General features: G+C 28.3%; 1 protein-coding gene and 1 long non-coding RNA gene across 2 annotated transcripts; both read left to right on the plus strand.

Annotated features, from left to right (window-relative positions):
* Positions 1–4761: 4761 nt before the first annotated feature.
* On the plus strand, positions 4762–9109 carry LOC112726886 (ribosome-recycling factor, chloroplastic). The gene is made up of 11 exons (XM_025776417.3): positions 4762–5016; positions 5112–5253; positions 5379–5448; positions 5628–5723; positions 6530–6627; positions 6917–7028; positions 7418–7459; positions 7671–7727; positions 7859–7909; positions 8486–8542; positions 8909–9109. Exons 1-11 carry the CDS (start codon positions 4923–4925, stop codon positions 8924–8926), a joined length of 837 nt encoding a protein of 278 aa, XP_025632202.1. The 5' UTR covers positions 4762–4922; the 3' UTR covers positions 8927–9109.
* A 414-nt stretch (positions 9110–9523) lies between these two features.
* Positions 9524–9970, plus strand: LOC140176977 (uncharacterized). The gene is made up of 2 exons (XR_011868326.1): positions 9524–9565; positions 9671–9970. It is a non-coding gene; the product is annotated as an uncharacterized lncRNA (long non-coding RNA).
* Positions 9971–24307: the final 14337 nt, after the last annotated feature.

Here is a 24307-nt window from a genome sequence, read left to right on the forward strand (position 1 = left end):
AATAACATAACAATAACCACAATATTATACCAGAAAATTTAAAAAAATACGAATCTTATTTATTAATTTAAAAATTAACAAAAATATCATATTCTAATAAAGAATAAAAAGAATAATATTCATTAATTTTAATAATCATTAAAAATATTAAATATCATATTCTAATAAATAATAAAAAATATATATACATACTAACAACACAAAAATAAAAAATAAAAACTAGCATAAGATTAATTTCGAACAAAAATTATTATTAATTATATTATTTATTTATATTAATATTTAACAGTAAATTTAGAATAATATTATCCAAATAAATAATAACAAATTATTAAACTAATGTTAACTAAGTAAATACTAATAAATTAATAAAAAATAACAAACTTATATAATTAGAATGTCCCAAATAATTGATAACATGATTTTTAGGAGACGTATAATTACGTACCATTTTAAATGTTCTAATCTCACTCTCAACCTTAAAAGTAATTCAAAACATTCAACCCAATGAATGAAACCCCAAGCCCCAACACTCCATTACCCCACCACTCTCTACAATGGAATGAAACGAAGCCCCAGCCCCACCACTCTTTTATATACCCGCGACACCAACCTTCAACCTTCACTATAAATGACGCCTGTTCCCGGAGGGGGCTTGCCTCTTGTGTCGAGACACGGGGCAACACGCATGTTCCGTGCTGCTACATGGATGACACGTGGCGCAGCGAGGTTAACATGTTACCTGCGTGTTGCTTGGATGAAGACACGTGACCTTCGCGTGTTTGGAGCCATTGATAAATGCACCTTGGCTTGATGAGCTGAGAATGTACGGTGCATGGTGATAATGAAGAGGAATGAAAATGATATGCAGCTCAGCCCCACTCCTCTTTTGTTTTTTATACACCAAGAGTGGGTCTAAAGTCATAAATGTCACATATTTTCGGAGTAAGGTTACGTCTTTGCATGGAGACAACAGACAACACGTTACTTGCGTGTTGAGCAACATGTAACCTGTGTGTTAGATTGCGTTTTTGACATCTCCACAATTCTGTAAAACATCCAAAACACAAATATTTAAATAAAACACCATTCTTTTTTTCATATCTAAAATAATTTTTGAATTCTCTTCATATGAGAATAATGTTCCTTCTTTTTGACATTTGAATAACGTACGTGGAAATAGACATTTTATTTTATTAATTCTTTAACATGACATTTACCTTGAAAAAATGGAAATATAATAGTGATGATGTTTCCAAAAGGCAACATAAAGTTTTCATAAGATATGATGTTTTTTGAAGCATAAATTCTTTCATTTTTATGTTTCAAGTAAAAAAGTATGCATTGTTGAAAAAGTGGGAAAAAAATGGTGATGATGTTTCCAAAAGACAACATTAAAATTTTCATAGGATATGATGTTTTTTGAACCATAAATTCTCTCATTTTTATGTTTCAGTAAAAAAGTATACATTATTTTAGTCATTATTGTAATCATATATTTTATTTTGGTATTAGAGATGGCAAAACTCCTCAAGACGCGGGGATCTCTGCGGGGACTACTCGGAATGGGGATCCGATTGTGAGGAATTTTTTCTGCGGGGATGGGGATGGGAGACAAAATTCTCCCGAAGCAGGCGCGGGGACCCGAACAGGGATTCCCGTCCCGTCCCCGCTATTCCCCGAAATTTATGAATTTCTTGAATTATCCTTAATAATTTATTTCTCATATATGTTTTTAGTCATTTCTCACACACACATACACATATATATAGAAACCCAAAATTTCTAATCTTTATTTGCATAACCCTTCTTCAATTCAGAGATCCCTAACGCTGTTCATACTCCGTGGTGTCCATTCTCATCTCTGTTGCTGCGTCTCCCACCTCGTCCATTGCTTTGTCCTTTGACTCCTCGTTGCGTCCCCCCATTGCGTTATTTCGAAAGAAGTCACCATCGTGTCATTTAGATTTTTTGTATAAAATCTTGCAGTTTTTGTATAAGATAGATACTTGTAACTCTATTTATATGAAAATTAATAATTAATTAGAACTATTATGTAGATGGGGAATTGAGTCCTCACAGAGAATGGGGATGGGGAGCAATATTTTCCTACAGCAAAAAATGAGAATGGAGATAGGAAGCAAAACTGAGGGCGGAGATGGGGAACAGGGAGGCATCCCCCGCCCCGCCCTGTCCCATTGACATCCCTATTTGGTATTTTATATTTTTAATTTTGGTGCAAATTCTCGTTTTTGTTTTTGTCTTGTTCGAATTCTGTTTATTTATTTTTAGTCGTGGGCTCAGATTCTCTTGTGTTTATATTTGTGGTGGTTTGGGTAAAATTCTTGTTGGTTTATAGCATTCTAATTATGGTTGAATTATTTTGTAAGCCCGAATAGCTCTAAGGCTGATTTTTGACCTGAAAACAATTTGAGAGTTGATATAAGAGAAAAATTTAAAACAGTTCCTGACAATTATTTCGAAAGACAATGAGATTCTTGACAAAAAAAAAATCCAATTCGATCTCTGACAATTATCTCGAAAGGACAACGAAGTTCCTATGCCAAAAAAAGTTAATATTATTTTTTTTATATAGGGACTAATCAGTTCCAAAAAAAAAGATTAGTGGCCGAATTGGGTGTTTTTTTTTTGAATTTCGTTGTCCTTTCGAGATAATTGTCAGGGGTCGGATAGAGTATTCACTCTTGATATAATAATATTACATTCATATTTATTTGGCCCAAAATAAAACATTTACAAAAAAAAATAGACAAAATTATTTTTTAAGATTCTCTATTTGATAAAAAAAATTTGAAGCGCTTTTATTGATAAAGCTTGCAGCCATGATAATTTTGTAATATTATAATGTCTAGAGTTGAGAGTTATTCAATTTATCTAATTAAAAGAATAAAAACAAAATAAAAACTTGTAGTAGTGATGGATTCAGAATTTATGCTAATGTAATTTTTTGGATTTGAATGTCTCCATCCTTAGTTGCAATTTTAGAGTTCTCTAACTGTTATGATTTTATGTCATTAAACAAAACAGTTATATTGTAGCTAAATAATTAGAAGACGAGACAAAAAGAGAAGGGTGATATAGGTCCTATTAGGGTTATCCTTTGAGGTTCAATCAAATTCTGTGTAAATGTATAATATGGATTGAGCTATACTGTAGACCGTGTTTATCTATTTAGATAAGTAAATTTTAATTAGTACATCCATTTGGTTGCAATATTTGTTTTGCTCTCTATAATTAATCTTATTATTTGTAAGTATCTAAACTTTTGCTTACTGAAATATGATATTTTTCTTGAAAAAGGTGGCACAAAAATAGCGTATATAATATATATTGAGTTAATATTTAAAGTGATCTTTGAATTTACAATCAAATTTTAATGTTATTTTTAAATTTAAAATTGTTCTAAATTTATCTCTAAACTTAATAACGGTTGTCTCTCAAATATTTTTCAGTGACAAAATGATGTAATTAGACGAAAGTCACGCTGGACTGATAAAACATCGCCGTTATCTTTTTGGTTTTTAAATAGAATAGAAACGACTTTATTTAGGGTATTTTGAAGGGTTTTAAACATTTCGTCATTGAAAAATATTTCAGGAACAATCGTTGTTAAGTTTAGGGACAAATTTGAGACAATTTTATGTTTAGGGACGACATTGAAGATCGATTGTAACTGTAAGTTCAGGAACCACTTTGAGAATTAACTCAATATATATTCTCTTAAAAAAAATTTTAAGGGTGAATATCCACCTCGGTTTTTAATAATTGTTTTGAAGGATTATGAGGCCCTTAATAAAAAAAATACTCTTTTTGAACTTTTGATATTTAACTTTGTGAGACTAATTACTTCTTCTTTTAATAATCTCTTTAAAACATACTTACGTTACGTGATATGTTAGTTATTAATATATCTTTTATTTAATTTTTATAAAATTATAATTTAAAAATTACTAATATTTTTTAGTTTTATACAATAAATTTAATAAATATATTTAAAAAATATTAAAAAAAATTAAATAATTCTGACAATTATTTTTAAAAAACAACGAAACTTTCAACAAAAAAATCTATCAATTCTAATTGACTCTGAATAGATAAATTAACAGTTGAATAATATCATGTAGGTTTATTTTATTAATACAAAAAAAATAATAAAAAAATTAATCAATCTAACAGAAAGAAATAAAGATAAAAAATCGAAAAAGTTTTTTTTTTCCACTTAAGGATCTCGTTTCGAAGTAATTTTCGTGGCTGTTTGCAATTTTTTTTTGGAATTTAATTACAAATTATGATGCATGGACATTGATGCGAATACGGGACACGACACGATACAGGACATGTCGACACGTGAATTTTAAAATCTTATAAGATACGAGGACATGCATATATATAAAATATAAATTATTTGTTAGATAAATCGTAATGATATTTTGATATTTTATTGATATTAAAATATAAATTAATTTTTGTAATTATTTTTAATGTCTTATTTTAATTATATCAAATATTTAAAATATTTTTTGTTTTAATAAATAATAATATATATTATATCTAGATTTATTTCAAGAATATATGTTAAGAATAAGACTGAACATGCTAATACGTGATAGTATTTAGGTGTGTCTAAACGTATTTAAAAAATAATTTTTTATTTTTAATTAAGATACAGTCAAACACAACTGACACACGTATCGAACGAATATCAATAGTATCAATAAGTATGGTGTCCAAAATGTATCCAAGCCCGAGCGAAATGTGCTTGCTTCATAGATTAGAAACCAAATTGCTAGCCAAGCCAAACAATCCCCGTGAAAATTCTTATCCAGAGAGACAACACCACAAGGCTTAAGCTTCGCACTCAGCAGAGTCACTACTCACTCACAGGGTCAGCTTATTTGGGCATGGCAACATCATTCTCTCCGACTCCCACACTACCCTCTGTCCGCTCCTCTATCTTCCCACAAAACCCTCCCAAACCCCTCCTTTCCCTTCCAGGTACCTCTCTTCTCTTCTCTTCTATTCTCCTTTCACATCTTCATCACTTCCTTCACACCCACAAACAAAAGAATCTTTTTTCTTTCTTTCTGCAGAGTTCTTTCGTGGAGGCTCCAATTCCAGCTGCGTGAAACGCTCATGGGCCTCTTCTTCAAGCTATGTCACTCTCAAGCTTTCCAATGCCTTTAGAGTCTCTGCAAGACCCTTACTTTCCAAAGGGACCTTGTTGCATAGGAGGTAAGTAGAAAAACCTAGTCCTGAAGAGTGAAGACCCTTACTTTCCAGTTCTTTATTTGTTTATTTTTGTTTTGAAATGATTATGTGGCTCCAAATTGGATTATGGTGTTGTTGAATGTCTCCAGAATGGGAATTGTGAGGGCTGCAACTATTGAAGAAATTGAAGCTGAAAAAGCTGCCATTGAGAAAGATGTCGTAAGTCTCTCTCTCTCTCTCTCTCTCTCTCTCTCTCTCTCTCTCAATGAAGATTGGTTTTTTGAAGCTTTTGAAGCGAAACATATAATGTGGGTGGTTGTGTGAATTTTTGTTGAATTTTTTTTTATGATATATAATCTTTTTTTTATTCTGCTTCTTTTATCCATGTGGGTCCGTAGAAAATCAGAATGGAAAGGAGCATTGAAAGTGTTCGGGCAAATTTCAATTCCATAAGGACAGGGAGAGCAAACCCAGCAATGCTTGATAAAATTGAGGTATGCATGCAATGCAGTTACTCTATTTTCTTTTTCTTTTTTTTTACTCATTGTGCTATTAAATTATAGAGAGATGCTTAGCAGCTTAGCGATTTTTTTTTTGTTTATTTTTTAACCCAATTTTGGCTAATTGGGTACTGTTTGATTTTTCAGTTATATATCACTTATGCAGTGTTGAAAACATTTTTTTGTAATCCAAAACAATTCACATCATATGATTTCTTTCATTTAAAAAATTTCAGAGGGAGGTTTAGGAAATATCTGTATGTGGAACTCCATGACTTCTATTCTATCTCTGTAATTTTCATTATTATATATCTCGGCAACTATTTGAATTATCATAGTCCATTGCTAATAACAATCTATGTTATTTTGATACAAACTTCACAAAATTTTTGGATGGTGAAAAACGCAGTGAGAACATTCTATGTGTATGTTTTGCATCTTTGTTACAAAGCCGCATGTAGGTTTACAGAACTTCTCGACATTCTAATTTGTCAGTAATTGTCACTTTCTCTTTGTTGCATAGCCCTTGCATTGCAGCATTTTATTAATTATGAACAAAACTTTTCATTTCTCAGTTTCATTTGTACTTCATCTGCTTGTCACATTGTTATTTAGTATTGCTAACAATTCTACGGAACCTACATTGAGGAAACTGCCACACCAAATTGGCAACTTGTACTTTTGATCCAACCCACCACATTGCTTATACCATAACGCATTATTTATACGATGAATTAGATGTCAATGTATTCATCGATAGTTTCTTTCTGTAGATGAGCAATTTTATAACATGTTTTTAGGTGGAATACTATGGAAGTCCAGTTAGCTTGAAGAGCATTGCTCAAATTAGCACCCCTGATGCCAGTTCTCTTCTGGTACAGCCATATGACAAATCAAGGTATGTTGTGTACTTCTCCATGATAAAGGAGAATGATTGATTATTGTTGAATTAGATAAAAAACATTAATTTGACCTTATCCATGTTATTGTAACAGTAAAGGGGTTTTTGTTATGGTCTATGTGTCTTTGTTACTTCATGTACACTCTGTAGATTTTATTATATTAGTTTAGAGCGAGAAATGCATATTAGTGCATACAATCTTGTTTGAGGCATTCTTCAATCACATGTATATGTTGTGTGTAGAGTATTTCTTAATGAATTCCTGGTTCTTTGTATTGTCTTTCAGCTTGAAGGCTATTGAGAAAGCCATAGTCAGCTCTGATGTTGGTATGACTCCAAATAATGACGGTGAAGTGATAAGGTTGACTCTCCCACAATTGACATCTGAAAGGAGGAAGGTATTTTCCATTTCCAGTTTAATGAGATTCCTTATCATTCCCCATTCCTTATGGGAATCATTGTATACATGGATTCAATATAATATTTCTAGTTGGTTCTTCAATGTTTATTCAATTATTAACAAAATGACAAAGCATTACCACTTTTGTAGCCACGAGCCCATGACCCATGAGAAAAGTGAGTTCTTGAGGGAAATGTTTACTGAATATCCCACCATAATTCCAATAGAATTGTTTTAGTTTTCAATTTATATTGTTTAATGAGTACCGATGTTATATTGTGTATCTTTATGCATATGTTCTAGGGAATCTTATGAAGGTCAAATTGAACATTTGAACTTTATGTGATCTCAGAAATTTAAGCTATATTTTCTTGCTTTTCTTTCTAGGAACTATCAAAGGTAGTGGCTAAACAAGCTGAAGAAGGGAAGGTACATTTGCACAAATTTTAACTTGAGATAATGAATTTCCTCTTGTTTGTTGCCAATTTGAGGGGTACATGGGGAATGCTAAGGCTAACACTTTTAGTGGAAAAAATGGGAAGTCGGTCACACAACATTTCTCTTATTTTGATATACCATCACTTGCTGACTTGCTATGCAAATCATATAATTTCCCTTTTCTCATTTTCTTTTCCCCCAGGTAGCTTTGAGGAATATAAGAAGAGATGCATTGAAAGCTTATGAAAAACTTGAGAAGGTTTGAATCCTTGGATTATTCTCCTTTCTTGATTCTCTTTAACAATTTCTCCGTTGCTTTTCATTCTTACTTTGCTGCTTGATTGTCAGATTTCAATAATTTTTCATCATTTTCTTGAAATTTTATTATAGGAGAAAAAGCTTTCTGAAGATAACGTGAAGGATTTGTCAAGTGATTTGCAGGTAACAACTTGATACCATAAGCATAGATTATTATGAACTTTTAGTCTAGTTAAACTTCCCTGCCATCTCTCTTTTTTCTTTCTCTTGGGAGCATATTAATAGTGTCCAATGGAAAACAATCACAAATGCAAACCTCAAGGTTCAAGAAACAATGTAACCAAAAGAATAATTCCTCTGCCTTCAAGAAAAGGAGAGTAACGAGGGGTTAGATTATGCTGGATATGTGCATTTTGCAACCTTTATAGAGTTATGCCTGTCCAATGCAGTGGGAATACTCTATAGCTATCAAAGGGTTGAATTGATCCTTTGGAGATTGCAGATACATGACCATTTTTATGAATTTTATTTTTTCATACCAGCAATATCTGTTATATTTTTGTGCACGTCACATGTCTGCTCAAATATCCATGTTGGTTTTCCATTAGCATGGTTATTTTCCTCCTCTATTTATCTATTTTACAGGTACATGGTAAATACCGAATTTGTAAGACAAGTTTTATTATTGAGAAGTACAAAAAAAACAGATAGAGATAATTTTAGTTCTTTTCTCACAGAAATTGTGTTATCTTTTTGCAGAAGTTGACAGATGAGTATATGAAAAAGGTTGATACCATCTTCAAACAAAAAGAAAAGGTGTCGTATATTTTCTTTCTACTCATATGCTCAATTATAGCATATAGCATACACAGATGATCAAATTAATGAGATTATAGCACAAAAGACTTATACAAGTCTTTGTATAGGAGTAATTTAGTAATTACTTGTGTGATTTACCTTTTTTTTTTTTCTTTAAATAAGTTTTGTGGTATTAAATAGATCTATATAGTGTATTAGCATTTTAAAGTTTTATACAAGTTGCTTCATTTGAATTTGTTGACTCGCTTGGGTGCCTTAGACATGCAAGTGGACAATGTTAATAAGTTGATGGATCAATGTTAAGCTTGTGTTCATACAATAATCTCATTTATCTGACTAATAACTTCTTCTCCTCTCCTTCAGGAATTGCTGACAGTTTGATGCTTCAGTATACAAAATATATTGGGATCTCTAGAAGGTCAAGTTTTGTATATGCTTTCCTTTGAGTTGGATAATTGATGGCTGTTTATAGTTTTATACGACTTATAAAGAACAACTTTTGAATTGAATATGAACATTTTTTTAACTTGGATAATGGTGAATCAATGATTCCGCGTGTCATTTTAATTAGGCCCTTGTAGAATATATATGCTGATTTTAATCCTAATGGAGTTCTTTATGAATTTTGTTGAGTGTGAACGGGTAGATTCTATAAGACTACAATCCCAATTTTGTTAGTTTATATAGTTTTAGATTCTAAGAAATTCCTAGGTGCTTTGAGTAGAGAAAAAGTAGTTTTGTCCATTTATTTTCAGTTTTCCAATCATCTAAGATTTACATTAAAAATATAGTTAAAGTAAGAGGCATGAATGACCTAAGATTTACATTAAAAATATAGTTAAAGTAAGAGGCATGAATGACCAATAATTCCAAAGAATTTGACACTGAAATGTATAAAACTTTCAATTATTTTGTTCTTACAGAACCATTTAAGAATTTCTCATTTTTTCTTTTTTTTTTTATTTTTTTTTTATTTTTAGTGTGTGGCATAAGGATGGGTCATATGCTCATATTGATGTGGTAATAAACTTTGGTACAAAACTTTTAATTATTTTGTTCTCTTTTAGGATCATCTAAGAATTTCTCATTGTAAATTGTTTACGTTTTTTGGTGTGTGGCATAAAGATGGGTCGTATGCTCATATTGATGTTGCACATGGTCGACTCTCCAAAAGACATGAGTTGTATGGGTTTCATTGAAATCCTGTGATTCATGCCATTTATCATACTTTTCTCTCCGAATTGAGTAAACAAGAAACAGCAATGCAGATGTAAATTTTATGGGATGTGAGACATGTTTTGTGTTGCTCTACTCGATTTTCATTTCTTTGTCATTTTCTGTGTATATATAACATTTATTGAGAGGGTAAGTCTAAGATTGGGCATATCTTCGAAATAGCATAAATAATGGAATTGATTTTTACTTGTAGCCGTTGAAAAGATGAGAATAAAAATAAGGGTAATATTTAAAATCAGATTTTAAAGAAATTTTTTTGTTGAATATTTTAGTCTTTTATAAATTTAACAAAAATACTATGTATATACTAAAAATAAATAACTGATTTAGTAGTTGATTTTTTTGTATATATATTTAATATGGTAGTAAATTTAATTACTAAAACAATTTCTAAAAAATCTTAGACATACCTATGTTTTTATTAAATAATGATAAATCTGTTTTTATTATATAATGATAAAAATTGATTTATCAATATTTTTTAGAATAATTTGACATATCACTGATTTATTTAATAAAACAAAAATTAAAAAATAATTTAATAATTAAAATTAATTTGAGAGCTAAAATGTTTGATAAAAATTATTTTTGAAATGGTTTTAAAAGGTAATAAAGTAAAAATTAAGGATGTGAAAACCCTAATTTTGGGTACGGTAAAAGAAGTGTGCTTGCTTGGATTGAGTAGAATAATAATCCAACTATTTTTTCTGGGTCAACGAAGCCTATTAAAACCTTTTAATAAATTCAAATAATGTAGAAATTTTAATCGAAAAGAGAAATATCAAAAAAAGAATACAGTATGTCAAGGCTCTAAAAGGAGCTTCTGTGGGTACCAAGCTGCGAAATCAGAAAAATGCCAAAGCAAGTTCATGAGATTAAGAACTTTATCGTAGATGAAGCTTAGTTCAGATAATAATACATGTGGTGTGTTGTGTGATACTTAGGATTGAGGGGTATTCAATTCATTCACTATGTGTTTTTGAATATTGGTATAAAATAAAGAATACAGTATTGTGAGTATTGTACTATATATTGCCAACTTATCTGTGTTCACACTTTATTTAGGCGTGAATAAAATTTGAAAAAAATAATATATTATTATATGGATAACTTATGGGTCAAAAATTGTTTGGAAGAATTGTTTTTTTTAAAATTTAAAATGATAAGTTGATAACATAAATCGTAAATGTAAAGTGATAAATAACTTAGTAATAGTGATAAAAGATTTGTAAAATGATAAGACATACAAATTTAAATGAGTTATATATTAATATTTAGGAGATTATTCTATACTCTTGTTTTTATTTCTATATTGGCATTATCACATGGATATAAAAAAAACACCCAATTATTATTGAATGTCTAATTGGTTATCCTTCGAATTTAGTGAGATCAAGGTAATAAGGTCAACAAATCTATGCGCTACTAAAATTACTAACACCAAACAATGAATCTTATTTTTTCTATTGCTTCAAACTTATATGTTTAATATTTTATTTTGGGTTTATACTTTCATACTTAAGTTAACGAAGCTGAATATTCATTGAAAAGAGTTTATTCATGAATTAAATTAATGAACGAAAAAAATTCATCAATCCTGTTTAAAAAAAACGAATGAGTAATTAGTCCCTCCCCCGAATGGATATAAGAGCCTCCATATTTACTATCATATTAGTCAATTAATTTCTCATGATTTCATAGCATGCAACAAATTAAAGTGCTTTTCCTTTTTGTTTCTTTTTATTCTTTAAACTTTTTGTTTACTTCCTTGGAGGCCAAAGATATTAGAATCTTGTGAGCGGTAGAAAGTTGATCATTGTTAACATAGAATAACATTTTTTCATTAATTAAAATAAAATTAATGAATAAAAAATAAAAGTCACAAACCTAACAATCTAGCATTATTATATTTAAAAAAAACATATCTCTAGAGTATTCCATTACAGCTCGAATTCTTGCAATAGAAACGTTATTAAATAATAATAACTTCGTCATCCCAAGTTCAACTTGGAAGTAAATAAATTAAGAAAACAAAGCATTATATATAAACATAATAAATTAATAAAGCATTATATATGATATAGTACTACAATTAAATATATCATTGTTTTGCCTCGTAGACTAATTAAATATTAAGCTTCTTAATCATGGCGAACTCCTCGATTAGCAACGAGACAAATTCACATTCCCGGAAGTCTTCAATATTCAAGAATGAAACTCCAACGTGGAACAACATATCCTTGACACGTAGACATGTAAGTCCAAATAAAATTAAATTAATGTTTTTCTACTTTTGTCTTTGAAGACAACTTGAATCCAACACACATAATTAAATAGAAAGATTAGATTTCTTTCTTTGGTTTAATTATTTGTTTAAGTTGAATGAGTGGGTTTGTCTTAACCCACTAATTATATTTTATTGTTTTTCTCATCGGTTGTGCATGTTAGTTAAAAAAATAATATAGTAACGAAACTATAGCTTAGGTCAAAATACAATAAGCTCAATTATCTATTTTATTAATTAAATTCTTACATTAACATCCCAAATCGCGATTGGTCATGTGCAGGTGGATTGAACCCATTAATCAATGATCAAATCTCATTGAAGGTGCGCATAAAACAATTTTTTATATCTTAATCATGAGGGCATTACCAATAAATATATTCCATATAGGACAAGTGGAAGAGGGTGGATCCTAGGGTTTCTTAAAATATCATATATCTTATTATTTTACTATAATTAAAAAGTGTCGGAAAGCCGATGAAGGATGCTTTTATTAATTCTTTTTTCAATTTTATAATTGAATCATTTGTATAATATAATAATAACATATAATATACTATGCAATAACGTGTACTTTTTTTTGTTTTTCTTTTTGGAATAAAATATAGCGTCTACTTTATTTTAGCTTTAGAAAAATGTTATTTGCTTTGATTTGCATCACTCTTGTATTAAAATAATACCCCTTTCTCTTGTCCAAGAGATGCAAAATTAAATATTATTTTTTATTGGAGGATTATTTAACTATTGCCTAAGGCATCTTTGTGCATGGATGTATACATGCTTTTGATCACTATGACATATGGTGTATTTGTTTTCTTTTGTTGTATGTTCAAGTTACTTCAGATTCAACCTTTTATTCAAGTAAAAGGGGAAAATAAAGAAAAGAGAGGAATAATATTATTCCCAACCCCAATATATATTTTTTTTGTTTATTTAATTTTGTCACCAAAAGAAGATAGACTGTGGGACAGGCTTTGCCCCCGTATAATAAATAACTAAAATTATTTAAAACTAAAAAAAAGCCTATGTATCATGTGGACTGAATGGAAGGCAGATACTATATATTTGAATTAAAGAATGTAATCCGCAACTCAAATTAATTTTATATGTTTTTTTGACCCAATGGCCTACAATCGAGTTCCTTTTTCTAGAAGAAATAACTAAATGTTTCTACAGGTTTTCTCGTATATTTTGATTATTTAATTATAATAAGATGATAATGTTATTTGACTATAGCGGTATATAATTCGTTCATGGTGACACATAAAAAAATTTTAATTTTATGATAAAAAGAAAATTAATATACATATTAAAATTCAGTCAAAATTATCTTTATATATTTATGCATAATAATTAATTTATGATCTACATATATTTTGGTATAAAAAAGGTACTTATTCTAAAAATTTATTTTTGGTAATTAGTAATTGAGTCAAAAGAGGGCTTCAATGTATTTTTAGTAGTTACCAATTATCAAAAACAAAGAGTTTACAACTCTTAATTACAATTATAAATGTCATTTAATTACAAATTTTTCTTTAATTAAAAATACTTTTATAAATGTTTGGTTATTATATTAACGGTAAAATAAGTGTCAATAAAATATTGTAGATAGGGTTTCTGCCTTTTTTTTTTCTTTTACAATTAACTAGCTTTCAAATATATTTTGATTTTTTTTTTTACCATTGTTAGACTCATTCTTAAATTATCTTTTTTAAGTAAGAAGTATTACATTTATTATCAATTAAATAAATCTTAGTTTTTTATTTATTATATTTTATATTAATAATTTAGATTTAAAATTTAAGATTCATAATTTAAGATTTATAATTTAGAATTTATGGTTTAGATTTTAAAAAGCATTAGATTTCTTATTTGTTTTGACACGTGTTAGCATTTACCAAATTATTGATACAATTATTAATTATAAGAATGCTAAAACTTTTTATAATAATTAATTGTTTATAAAAAAAAGTACACAATTAAATTCAGAATACTAAATAGTAAATACCTTTTAAACAATTAGTAACTATAAAAAATCTATTAATGGTCGTCAAAATTTATATTTTCTTTTGTGTATATTGATTCTATTCTATTCCACAATCTTATATAGAATTATAGACGAGGTATTACAAAATTACAAGTCTGATATAGTTTTTATTTATAAGTGCGAAATAATGATTACCTATTAATTAATTTTTAGAGTTGAATTAGGACTATTTAATTTGATTATAATATTCAAACTCATCTGATTCAAATTAATTAATCTATTTACAAATATTCAATTCTAAAAAGCATAATTTTTATACTATTTATAAATACAAAAAATTTCTCATCAACCCTAGTTTGGACTTGCTCAATTCCAATATAGTTGTCATAGAAAGCTTGGAAAAGCCTGAAAATTCATATTTTTCTAACCATGTGTCAAACCAAAACAAAGAAAGTGTTGCCACCTTCGCCAATGTAATATGTATAAATAACAAATATAATTCGTTCGTAAATAATAGGTAAATAATCAAAATTTCGTTCTTAAAAAATTATTCATTTTTTAAATTATTTTTTAAAAGTTTTTTAATTAAATTTATTATTTAAAAATATTAAATTAGTCATATTTTTGTTATTTTTATTATTGATTATATCAAAATTTATTAATGTGACATGTTAAATAATATCACACTAATTATAATATACATCTAGTAATTTTAATTGACTGCTAATATGATAAATTTATAAAATTATATAAAATTAATATTCAAATTAAAGATGATCTTGAATTATTAAAATTTTTTAATTTAAAATTAATTTAATCTAATTTTATAAATTTATTATATTAATAATTAACTAAGATGATCAGATATATATATTATAGTGCTATTTATCATATCAATAAAGTTTAATATTATCAATAATATAAGTAATTAAAGAACTAATATATTAATTTAAAATTTTTAAAAAATTAATTTGATTAAAATAATTTTTCGTAAATTAAAACTTAAAAAACGGATTAGAGATAAATTTAATCATTTATTCTAAATGATATGTGAAAAGAGAAGGGAACAAAGGAAAATATCTAGAGGCATGGAAGTTGGAACTTGGAAGATACATAAGCTGAAAAATGAAAAAAAAAAATACTAAGATTGTGTTTGTTTATGAGAATGGAATATTAAAATAGAAACATTAAATCGTATTTGATACATAAAATATAAATAAAAATATTATATTTAAAAATATTAAATTATTGTATTTTATGTTCATTTTAACAGAAAAAATATTAAGATACTAATAAAAAATATAATTTATTTTTTATTTTTATATAATTTTTATTAATTTTTTATAATTACTTGTTTATTATTGTATTTTGTCTCAAAATTTTTAAATAAAAAAATTAAATTTTTATAATTTATTTTAATTTATTATTAAATATAAAAATATAAATTTTATATTGTTATATTTTACGTCTTATTTTGAATATGTTATCCTATTCTATTCTTAGAACTAAATACCGCCTAAAAGACATGAGAGGAAGAAAGGAAGGGAAATGAATGGTGATTGATGGTGAAATCGGTGGTTTCCTTCTAAGAATGAGGAGTGAGTCAAACTCATAATATTGTATTAATTAGCGACACTATTTTTTCTTTTTTTTTTTCTTTTTTTAAGTATTTTATTTTATCATATTCCCTTTTGTGGGACCATGCATTCTTTGGTGGGGCCACGAAATTGTTAGGGGTTTGGAAACCATAAACAAATTCAATGTTCAAGTGGAGAGAAGGGACCCATCGCACTTTAATATCCCATGTAACACCATTATTCTATGTTGTTTCGTAATCCTAATTACTATATAATAATGGGCAATGCTACGTAACCAAAATATTATAGATAATAAATAAAGGTATATAATTAATAGTATTTGCGTTGATAAGAGAGTGTGAATTACTCTCCTAATTTAATTGACGTAATTAATTTCTTTTTATCATTAATTATCTTTCCTTATTTAATTATACAAAAAGTTAATTCCAAATTTAATGTGAATCAAATTACAAAAATTTCTCCTTCATTATTATTACATGTATTTATAATTGTATAATTTTTTTTCTTCCAAATAAAAATTTCAAATTCTTATATTTTTAATTAAAAAAAAACTCAAATCACCTCAATACATTTTATAAAAAATAAATATTTTAAATTTGATCAATTTTTATTTATTAAAAATTAAAAATATCTAAAATTATTAGTTCATGACCTGCAAAATAAAATAATAAATAATAATAAATTAGCACCAATTTATTGATTATGGATATTATATATATAAAATTATAAATATTATACGTATAAAAATATGGATGTTAAATTAGTGAATTTAACAACTTCTGGTATACAACTCATATTTTACATATAGGTTATTATAAAATAAAAAAATTAAAATTAAAAAATAAAATTTAAAAAATAATTATTAATTCGTCGTATTAAAATCAATAAATAAGTATACATATGAATAGTAAACAAAAAATATTAAAATTATGATCCTTTGGTGTACATGTAAGATAATTTGAAATATATAACAAGACACAGTTTAAAATTTGGTAATATTAATTGTAAAAATTTGTTAATTATAAATATTATATGTATGAAATTATGAATGTTATGAGTATGAAATTATGGATGTTATTAATATAAAATTTTGGATGTTATGTGTATCTTAATTATGGATGTTATGTGTATGAACTTGTGGATGTTATGAATAAATTTGCCAATTGAATAAATTAATTTAGGTATTTGACATTTTTTTTTCAAATCTAATTATAGTAAAATTTAGAAATATATGTGAATTAAAATAAATCATTTTCACTTTGAAAAACATGAAATAAATTTTTAAATTATTAAAGACGGTGATTTAAAAAATTATACGTTGATTTAAATGTATAATGTCTTCAAAAATAAAATATTAAAATATTTTGAATCATGATTTATTAGTATATATGTAAAATAATTTGAACTACATAATAAAATATAATTATTATTAATCTTTATTGTATTTTTATATATAAAAATCAAATTATAAAAAGGAATATTAAGTATTGATTACAATAGTGCCTAATAAAAAGGGATATGATTTTCTAATTAATATCATTAATTAGCATATTTGATAAGAACGGTGATAAGTAGAATAAACGGTGATAAGTAGAATGATAAGAGAGTGAAGTAAAAAATAAAACTGTTATTAAATGATATAAATAAAGTAAAATATGAAAAATTTTGGCTGATTATGGCTGAAAAATTTTGGTTACCAAACTTTTTCCATAATAATATATAATTCTCCAAAAGAAAAACCCCAATAACCATATAAAAGTGTTTGCCTAAACAATTATATATGATAAGGATGCTAATGATTAAAAACTTTAAAAGAGATTTTTTTTTTAAATTAAGATGCATAAAAAACCTAGCTAGTAGTTTTATCTTTCTTATAAAAGAAAATTGCAATAAAAACCGTAACAAGTATATATATAATTATTTTATTTTAAAATATATAAATATATTATTTTATTATATTTAATTAAATCTCAATTAATTTTTTAAACCTTAAAAATTTACCTTTATTAATTTAATGACCTGTAAATTGTTAAAATTTTGCTATTAATATATTATTCATATATTAAACTATGTTATTAAGATATATAAAAAAATGATTTTTTTTATATATAACTAAAAAATTTTTTGTAAATAAATAAATATTATTTATCAAAACGTGCAATTTTGGAAGAAAATATATTTTTTAGGTATTAAATAAGTATTTTTTTGTGCCACTCACAACAAACGTTGCTATTATTATTTTTTTCTAAAGATATATAATTGCACTGCTTTATAAAAAAGAAATATATTATTTATTATCAGGACAAAAACAAAAAAAAATTATTTTATTTTGTTAAACACTAAATACTAACGAAAAGAAAACTAGTAAAAAAGATTGAAAATTCACAAACAATAGTATTTTATAACTTGAATCATTTTTTGTTAAAATTTTTTTGTTGTTTATATAATTACTGTTGCCTTCAACTTTTCACATTTAAAGATCTCTAAATTTTTTTGCCTTTCACAACGCCCAACACGGATATGCAAAAAGGGCCATAGAAGATTGTCCTCTTTCAATGCCTTTACTTACCGTTTGTCACTAGACTACAAACTCAATGGTTCCATTTTGCACTATAGCATTCACAAAATGAAAGGAAAACCAAATCTCAAGAGTGAGACCGCATTGCACCAAGGCGTAAAGAATTGTTTCATTGCCATTTCTGCATCTTTGGTACATTGCTGAAGTATATGAGAATTTTCAGTTGATCAAATTGCCATACAGGTAATTTTTTATGGGCTACTCTCCACAAATTTTTTTTTTACTTTGAATGATAATTTTAACCCCCAAATTGATTTTCAGAGTGTGAAATTCGTCATCATCGTTGGAAAGTGCTCAACTGGTGCATGAAAAAAAATCATAAGCCAACCAATACCCCAAGGCCACATCGTACTACTTCCTCTTATTCCAGGCCCGTTCAAGCTTGTCATCACCGTCGTCATTCAGTGGCAGGGAGAGAATTCGCGAACTGAGCTCAAGAGAAAAAACTGCTTCAACTAGCTCTTATTCCAACTTTCATCCACTATAAGTAAATCATGTATCCAATTGATGCCTGTTACTGGATTATTGTTGTTATTGAGTATAAAAAAGTAGGATGGAGGTAACCATGGGTCCTCCCAGATACGAACATTTGTGCCAGATTTTATACTCCATTTCAAATTTTTTTTCTACCATTTTTTTTCTCCAGTAGACTTTGCCAACCCCAAAAAGGTTGGTTTTCTTTATCTGTCAAAAGAGAGTTAGTAGATCTATAATATTTTTCTTTACGCACAAGTAGCAAATTAGGTTTAGTCGTAATTCGCCAAAACTGTTTACCCAACAAGGCTAGGTTCTGGGCCCTAAGATTCTTGAATCTCAATTCACCTTTTTTTTTGTCTGGTCATACAATCCCAACTAACCCAAGTCATCTTTCTCTCTATTCCCTTCTGACCCACCAAAATTGTCTTAAAATCGTGTGTATGTCTTCCACTAGAGAATTTGGAAGTTTGAAACATGAAAGCGTATATATTGGAATAGCTTTTTCGATAACTCTGATTAAAACATATCTGCTACCTGCTGATAACAGATTTCTCTTCCAAGCTTGAACTCTTTTCTAAATTTTATCCTTTATTGCACATAATGTTACCCTTTTAGATCTCCGAATAATAGAAGGAAGGCCTAGATATTTATTTTAGGCTCCCACATGCTGTATATTAAGTAACTCTGCTAGCTGTTATCTTTTGGAGAGTGGCGTGTTTTGACTGAAAAAAACTACTGATTTGTGGAGGATAACTTTTTGCCCGTTAAGCATCTCATATTCATTGAGTAGAAATAGGATATTATTGCATGATTCCTCATTAGCCTTCCCAAATAGGATAGAGTCGTCAGCAAAGAGAAGATGATTGGCTGTTGGAGACCTTCTGTGAATCTGAATCTCCTGAGTAGACCTGTTTTGTTCTACCTTGTGTAACAGATAGGATAATTCTTTTGCACAAAATAGAAATAGATAAGGTGACAAAGAATCTCCTTGCCAGATATTCTTTATTGGCTTAAAAAAGTCATAAAGTTGACCTTCCACAAGAACAGAGTAAGAAACAGTAGTTACTAGTTCTCCAATCCAAAAAATCCATCTGGTTTCAAAATCCATTCTCTCCATGATGAACCATAAAAAACTCCACTCAACTCTATCATATGCTTTACTCATATCCAATTTAATAGCCATTTCACATTCCAATTCGCACCTCTTAGTTTTGAGGTAATGCATACATTCATGAACTATTAGAATATTGTCAGAAATTAATCTACTCTTAAAAAACGCACTCTAGTTTGGACTTATTAAATTATTCATAAACTCCTGAAGTCTATACACCAGAATTTTAGAAATAATCTTATAAAAGATTAAGGATAAGCTAATAGGTCTGACCTGTGACAAGTCTCTAGCATCCGAAATCTTAGGGATCAAGCAAATTTGTGTATAGTTAAATACCTTGAAAATTTTGCTTCTACCAAAGAAGTTCCACTCACAATGTCTCAATAAAATTGAAAAAATCGTGCTATGTAGTCATCCTCACCTGGAGCATTTTGAGGACAAACGCTGAAAGTGGATCTCTTGGTTTTTTCCAAAGAGATTGGTCTCATTAGCCTCTGGTTCATGAAAGTTGTAACTGGAGGACTGAAATCGCTGAATATTTTCTTGAAATAATTTTCAGCCACAAGAGCAATATTCTATTGATCTGAAGCCATTTCATCATCGCTCCGAACTAGTCCCCAAATTTTATTTTTTTGATTTTTAGCTTGAAATTTTTTATGAAAGAACTTTATATTGCTATCCCCTTCTTTCAACCACTTGCATTTTATTTTTTCTTCCAAAATTTTTTTCTTTTGATAGTTCTTCTTCTAATTTTTCTCTACCTCTAACACCTTTGGCCCATCAAAATAACCCGTTGTCCTCAACTATTCTAACCTAAGATTTAGTTCTTCAATTATCTTCTTAAAATTGTATTTGTTATGATGCTGCTACTGCACTAGATGGTGTCTACAACACTTCAATTTCTGTGTCAAAACGTACATAGGTGAACCATTAACTTCTATACTCCAAACTTTTGCTATCAATGCCCTTATATCTTCTATCTCATACAACCTCTCCTAAAATTTAAATCTTCTTTTGGTAGATTATCTTGAAGTATCCAAATCAAGTAAGAGAGGAGTATGATCCAAACCATTCTCCGATAATTTTCTTACCACCCCATCTATATAAATCTCCTTCCAAGCCATTCTAGCCATAAAACGATCAAGTCTTTCCCTAATTAACACCTCTTCAACCCTCCTATTTGACTTTGTGAACCGCTGTCCTATTATCCTAAGATCAACTAATTGTTTAAATGAAACCATTGAAATTTTTAATGGAGGCATCAGACCTCATATTCCCTCTCTCATTTTATCCATAATTTGTAATTGCATCGAAATCACTCAAGATGATAAAGCTACCTTTAAATTGCTGAAGTCGAGAAGAGAGTTCTTTGAATTGATTGATTCGAGTCAGTTCATTAGTGCTTAAGTAAACTCCAACAAATTCCCAACTCACATTCTTATTCTCATATTTAATCGAAGCAATTATGAAAAAGAGTTTTAAAACAGAATGTGTACCTCCACATGATCTTTCTATGCTAGAGTCATTTTTCCTGATATTCCATTTGAGTCCACTAATATGAAACTTTGATAGCCGCATGATCTGACTTTACGTTCCACCATTTGTGATTGGTTTTTAGTTTCACAGAGAAAAATCACCTCGGGGCCATGGAATTGGCACATCTCTTTAAGATTGTGGACTGTCAGAGGTCTCCCCAAACCTCGACAATTCCACATTAGGAATCTCATAGTGCATTGGGTGCCACTGAATAGATGTCACCCTTCACCATCTCTTGATCCATATCTCCAATAACTCCTCCCTTAAATGATTCTGAAACTATCTCCAGTTCATCGTCCGCCCTTCTTTTAGTCCCGAATAGCATCTCAATCATTCCATGGTTTGATTTAGCCATCTATTTCAACCTTTTATATTTGATGGAGTATTCAGCATGAGGAGTACTTGGCATGCGATTTTTAGTTAGGACCTATGTGTTAGCATGCTTCGTTTGGAAACTACTTGTTACTTCCAATTGAATCTGATTCGAGCTTATAACCATAGCATCTTCTATACTCCTATCATTCTTCTTTTTTTCATCACATCTTTCATTCTTGACAGGACTCTTGACTCCTTGATCGTATTTTTTTTTGTCTTTGACACTCAAGATTAAAAATCCACCTATCAGACAGTTTGGGAGCGATTTCTTTCTGTCTTTTTGCAAAGGGGTTGACCTGTTTGAAAGCTCTTTTCTTCCTTTCTCCCTTCATCCTCCTTAGTCTCCATCCTTATACCAATTTGATAAGCTCTGATCCATTCTCTTATCTTATCTTTCTTTAATTTATTTTTCTTTATATCCTCAAAAAATATAATACATATTTTGTAGTCATGGCCTATTAATTGCATTAGTACGTATATACCGTCCCTAGCCTTTCATACCGAATCGCCACTCCAATTGTAGACTTGTCAGGACCAACGACCTTAAGAGAGCTTTTTACAGCTCGATTTCCATCAATAACCACCCTTACTTTGTTGATACGTGTCTCTCTCACTTTTAACATCAAACAGTCCCACATCCATCACCTTACTAAGCTCTTTACCAAGCTTTCAATCAACCTCCAGTGATACGAAAATAAAAGATAAATAAGAAAATAAGGATTCAAACTGAATAAAAAGATACATTGAAATTAAAATAGGAACAAAAAAGATAAGTTGAAATTGAGTACAAAGAGAATCACTCTACTTTCTACCCAATTTCTTGACGCAACAAGAAAGGGACTCCTCAACCTAACTTGTCAACGCCATAGTTTGGAAATTGAATCGAAGGGACTCCTCAACCTTCTATTCAATTCCCCGATGTAACAAGAGAGGGACTCCTCAACCTCAATTGTCCACACCATGGTTTCATCACGAAACCAACAAGGGGTTTTCAAACCTCTAAAAATTCGATGCTACGACTACAATAGCTAAGGAGGTATTTATAACCTCTTATTAGGTTAAAACAAAGAAAACCCTAAAGCCCATAAACATAAGGCCCAATCTAGTAATTAAATAAACAAAATCAAAATACATTAAATAAAATATTCTAAAAATGTAAACTAAAATATCTTCTAAATAACTCTTGAACTCTTCATATCACGAACATTTGAAGCACGTATCATCCAGCATCTTAAAAGTTTCAGAAACCCCCAAAATTGGACCCTTATTAGTATTTTATTTATTAATTTTTTTTCCACTCTTTTCACTCGTTATCAAAGAGGAATTGGAATTGATTGTGATCAATCTCCTTTACTCAAACCCTACCTACTAGTCTCCTCCAAATAACTTTAAGCGCCCCTCTATGATTCCAATTGAAAAGAATTTATCAGTAAAAAATTTTTTAACGAGACTATTAATGTAGTTGTAAGTAATCCCCTTTATATCCTCTTCTCACAATTATATTACATCATCTCTCTTAATTACTCAAAGGAACGGAGCCAATAAATTTTGTTCACTTTCTGCCATGATTCAGGGAGATAATACTAAGAGAAAAAGATAGAGAAGAACTTGCGTTATATGATGATTCTGGATTAGGGATAAAATTGTGGTATGTATAGAAAACGTTGACTTTGATGACACAAAAATTCTGTTAAATTAAAAATTCTAGCAAAATAATTTAAAAGAGTACGTGACGTTGCTATTATTTCTTAAAGAAGCTATTACTAGTATTTTATAGTTTTGGTCTCCAATTAAATTAAAATGCAGTATGAATATACTATGATAATAAAAAATTGAGTAAAATAAATTTTTGAAAATTTACACTTTGAATAGATTAATTCTTAAAAAAATATTAATAAAATTTTTGAAAATAGCAGATATAAATACTATCGTTAAATTAGTTTATAGAATTAGAATAGAAGATTTTAATTTAAACTAATTTGTCCATATTTATTATCTTAAAAGTTTTTATTGATAATTTTTTAGAGACTAATTCATTCAAAATATAAATTTTTAAAAATTTATTTATTATTTTACTCCAAACAAATTATTGGTTTCTTATATTCATGAAACCCATTTACATTTTATTGAACTAGTTTAATACATTAAGGATGATTATTATTATTATTATTATTATTATTATTAGGATTTAGTTAATATGTATTTTTAAAACACATAATAAATTTATTATTAATAAAAAATTTTAAATATTTTTATTTAATAAATATAAAATAAATACATTAAAAGTTTAAAATTTGTATATTTTTAATAAAAAATTTTAATTCTTAAAATTAATATGTGTCTTCTGGGCTCTAGCTACAAAATAAATAAATCCTTATTATTATTATTGCCACTTGTTATGTGGTCAAAGGGTCACCGAATGCATCATTATACTTTGTCATATCATCCTTTTTTCTAACACGTAACATTAATAAATACATGTATACGAATTCGATCAAGCTAAGTGGCACACTCTAACACTTACATTTTTTTTTTCTATTTATCCATTTTCAAACATTTTCCCTCATATATATTTTT

The sequence above is a fragment of the Arachis hypogaea genome, chromosome 12 (assembly GCF_003086295.3).
Source record: "Arachis hypogaea cultivar Tifrunner chromosome 12, arahy.Tifrunner.gnm2.J5K5, whole genome shotgun sequence".
Classification (NCBI taxonomy): domain Eukaryota; kingdom Viridiplantae; phylum Streptophyta; class Magnoliopsida; order Fabales; family Fabaceae; genus Arachis; species Arachis hypogaea.

Bases quoted from the DNA above. Each gene is read 5' to 3' on its own strand.
- LOC112726886 (XM_025776417.3), top strand. From the start codon at position 4,923: ATGGCAACATCATTCTCTCCGACTCCCACACTACCCTCTGTCCGCTCC. The intron at 5,254-5,378 runs GTAAGTAGAAAA...GAATGTCTCCAG, and splicing joins GGGACCTTGTTGCATAGGAG to AATGGGAATTGTGAGGGCTG. The intron at 7,460-7,670 runs GTACATTTGCAC...CTTTTCCCCCAG, and splicing joins AACAAGCTGAAGAAGGGAAG to GTAGCTTTGAGGAATATAAG.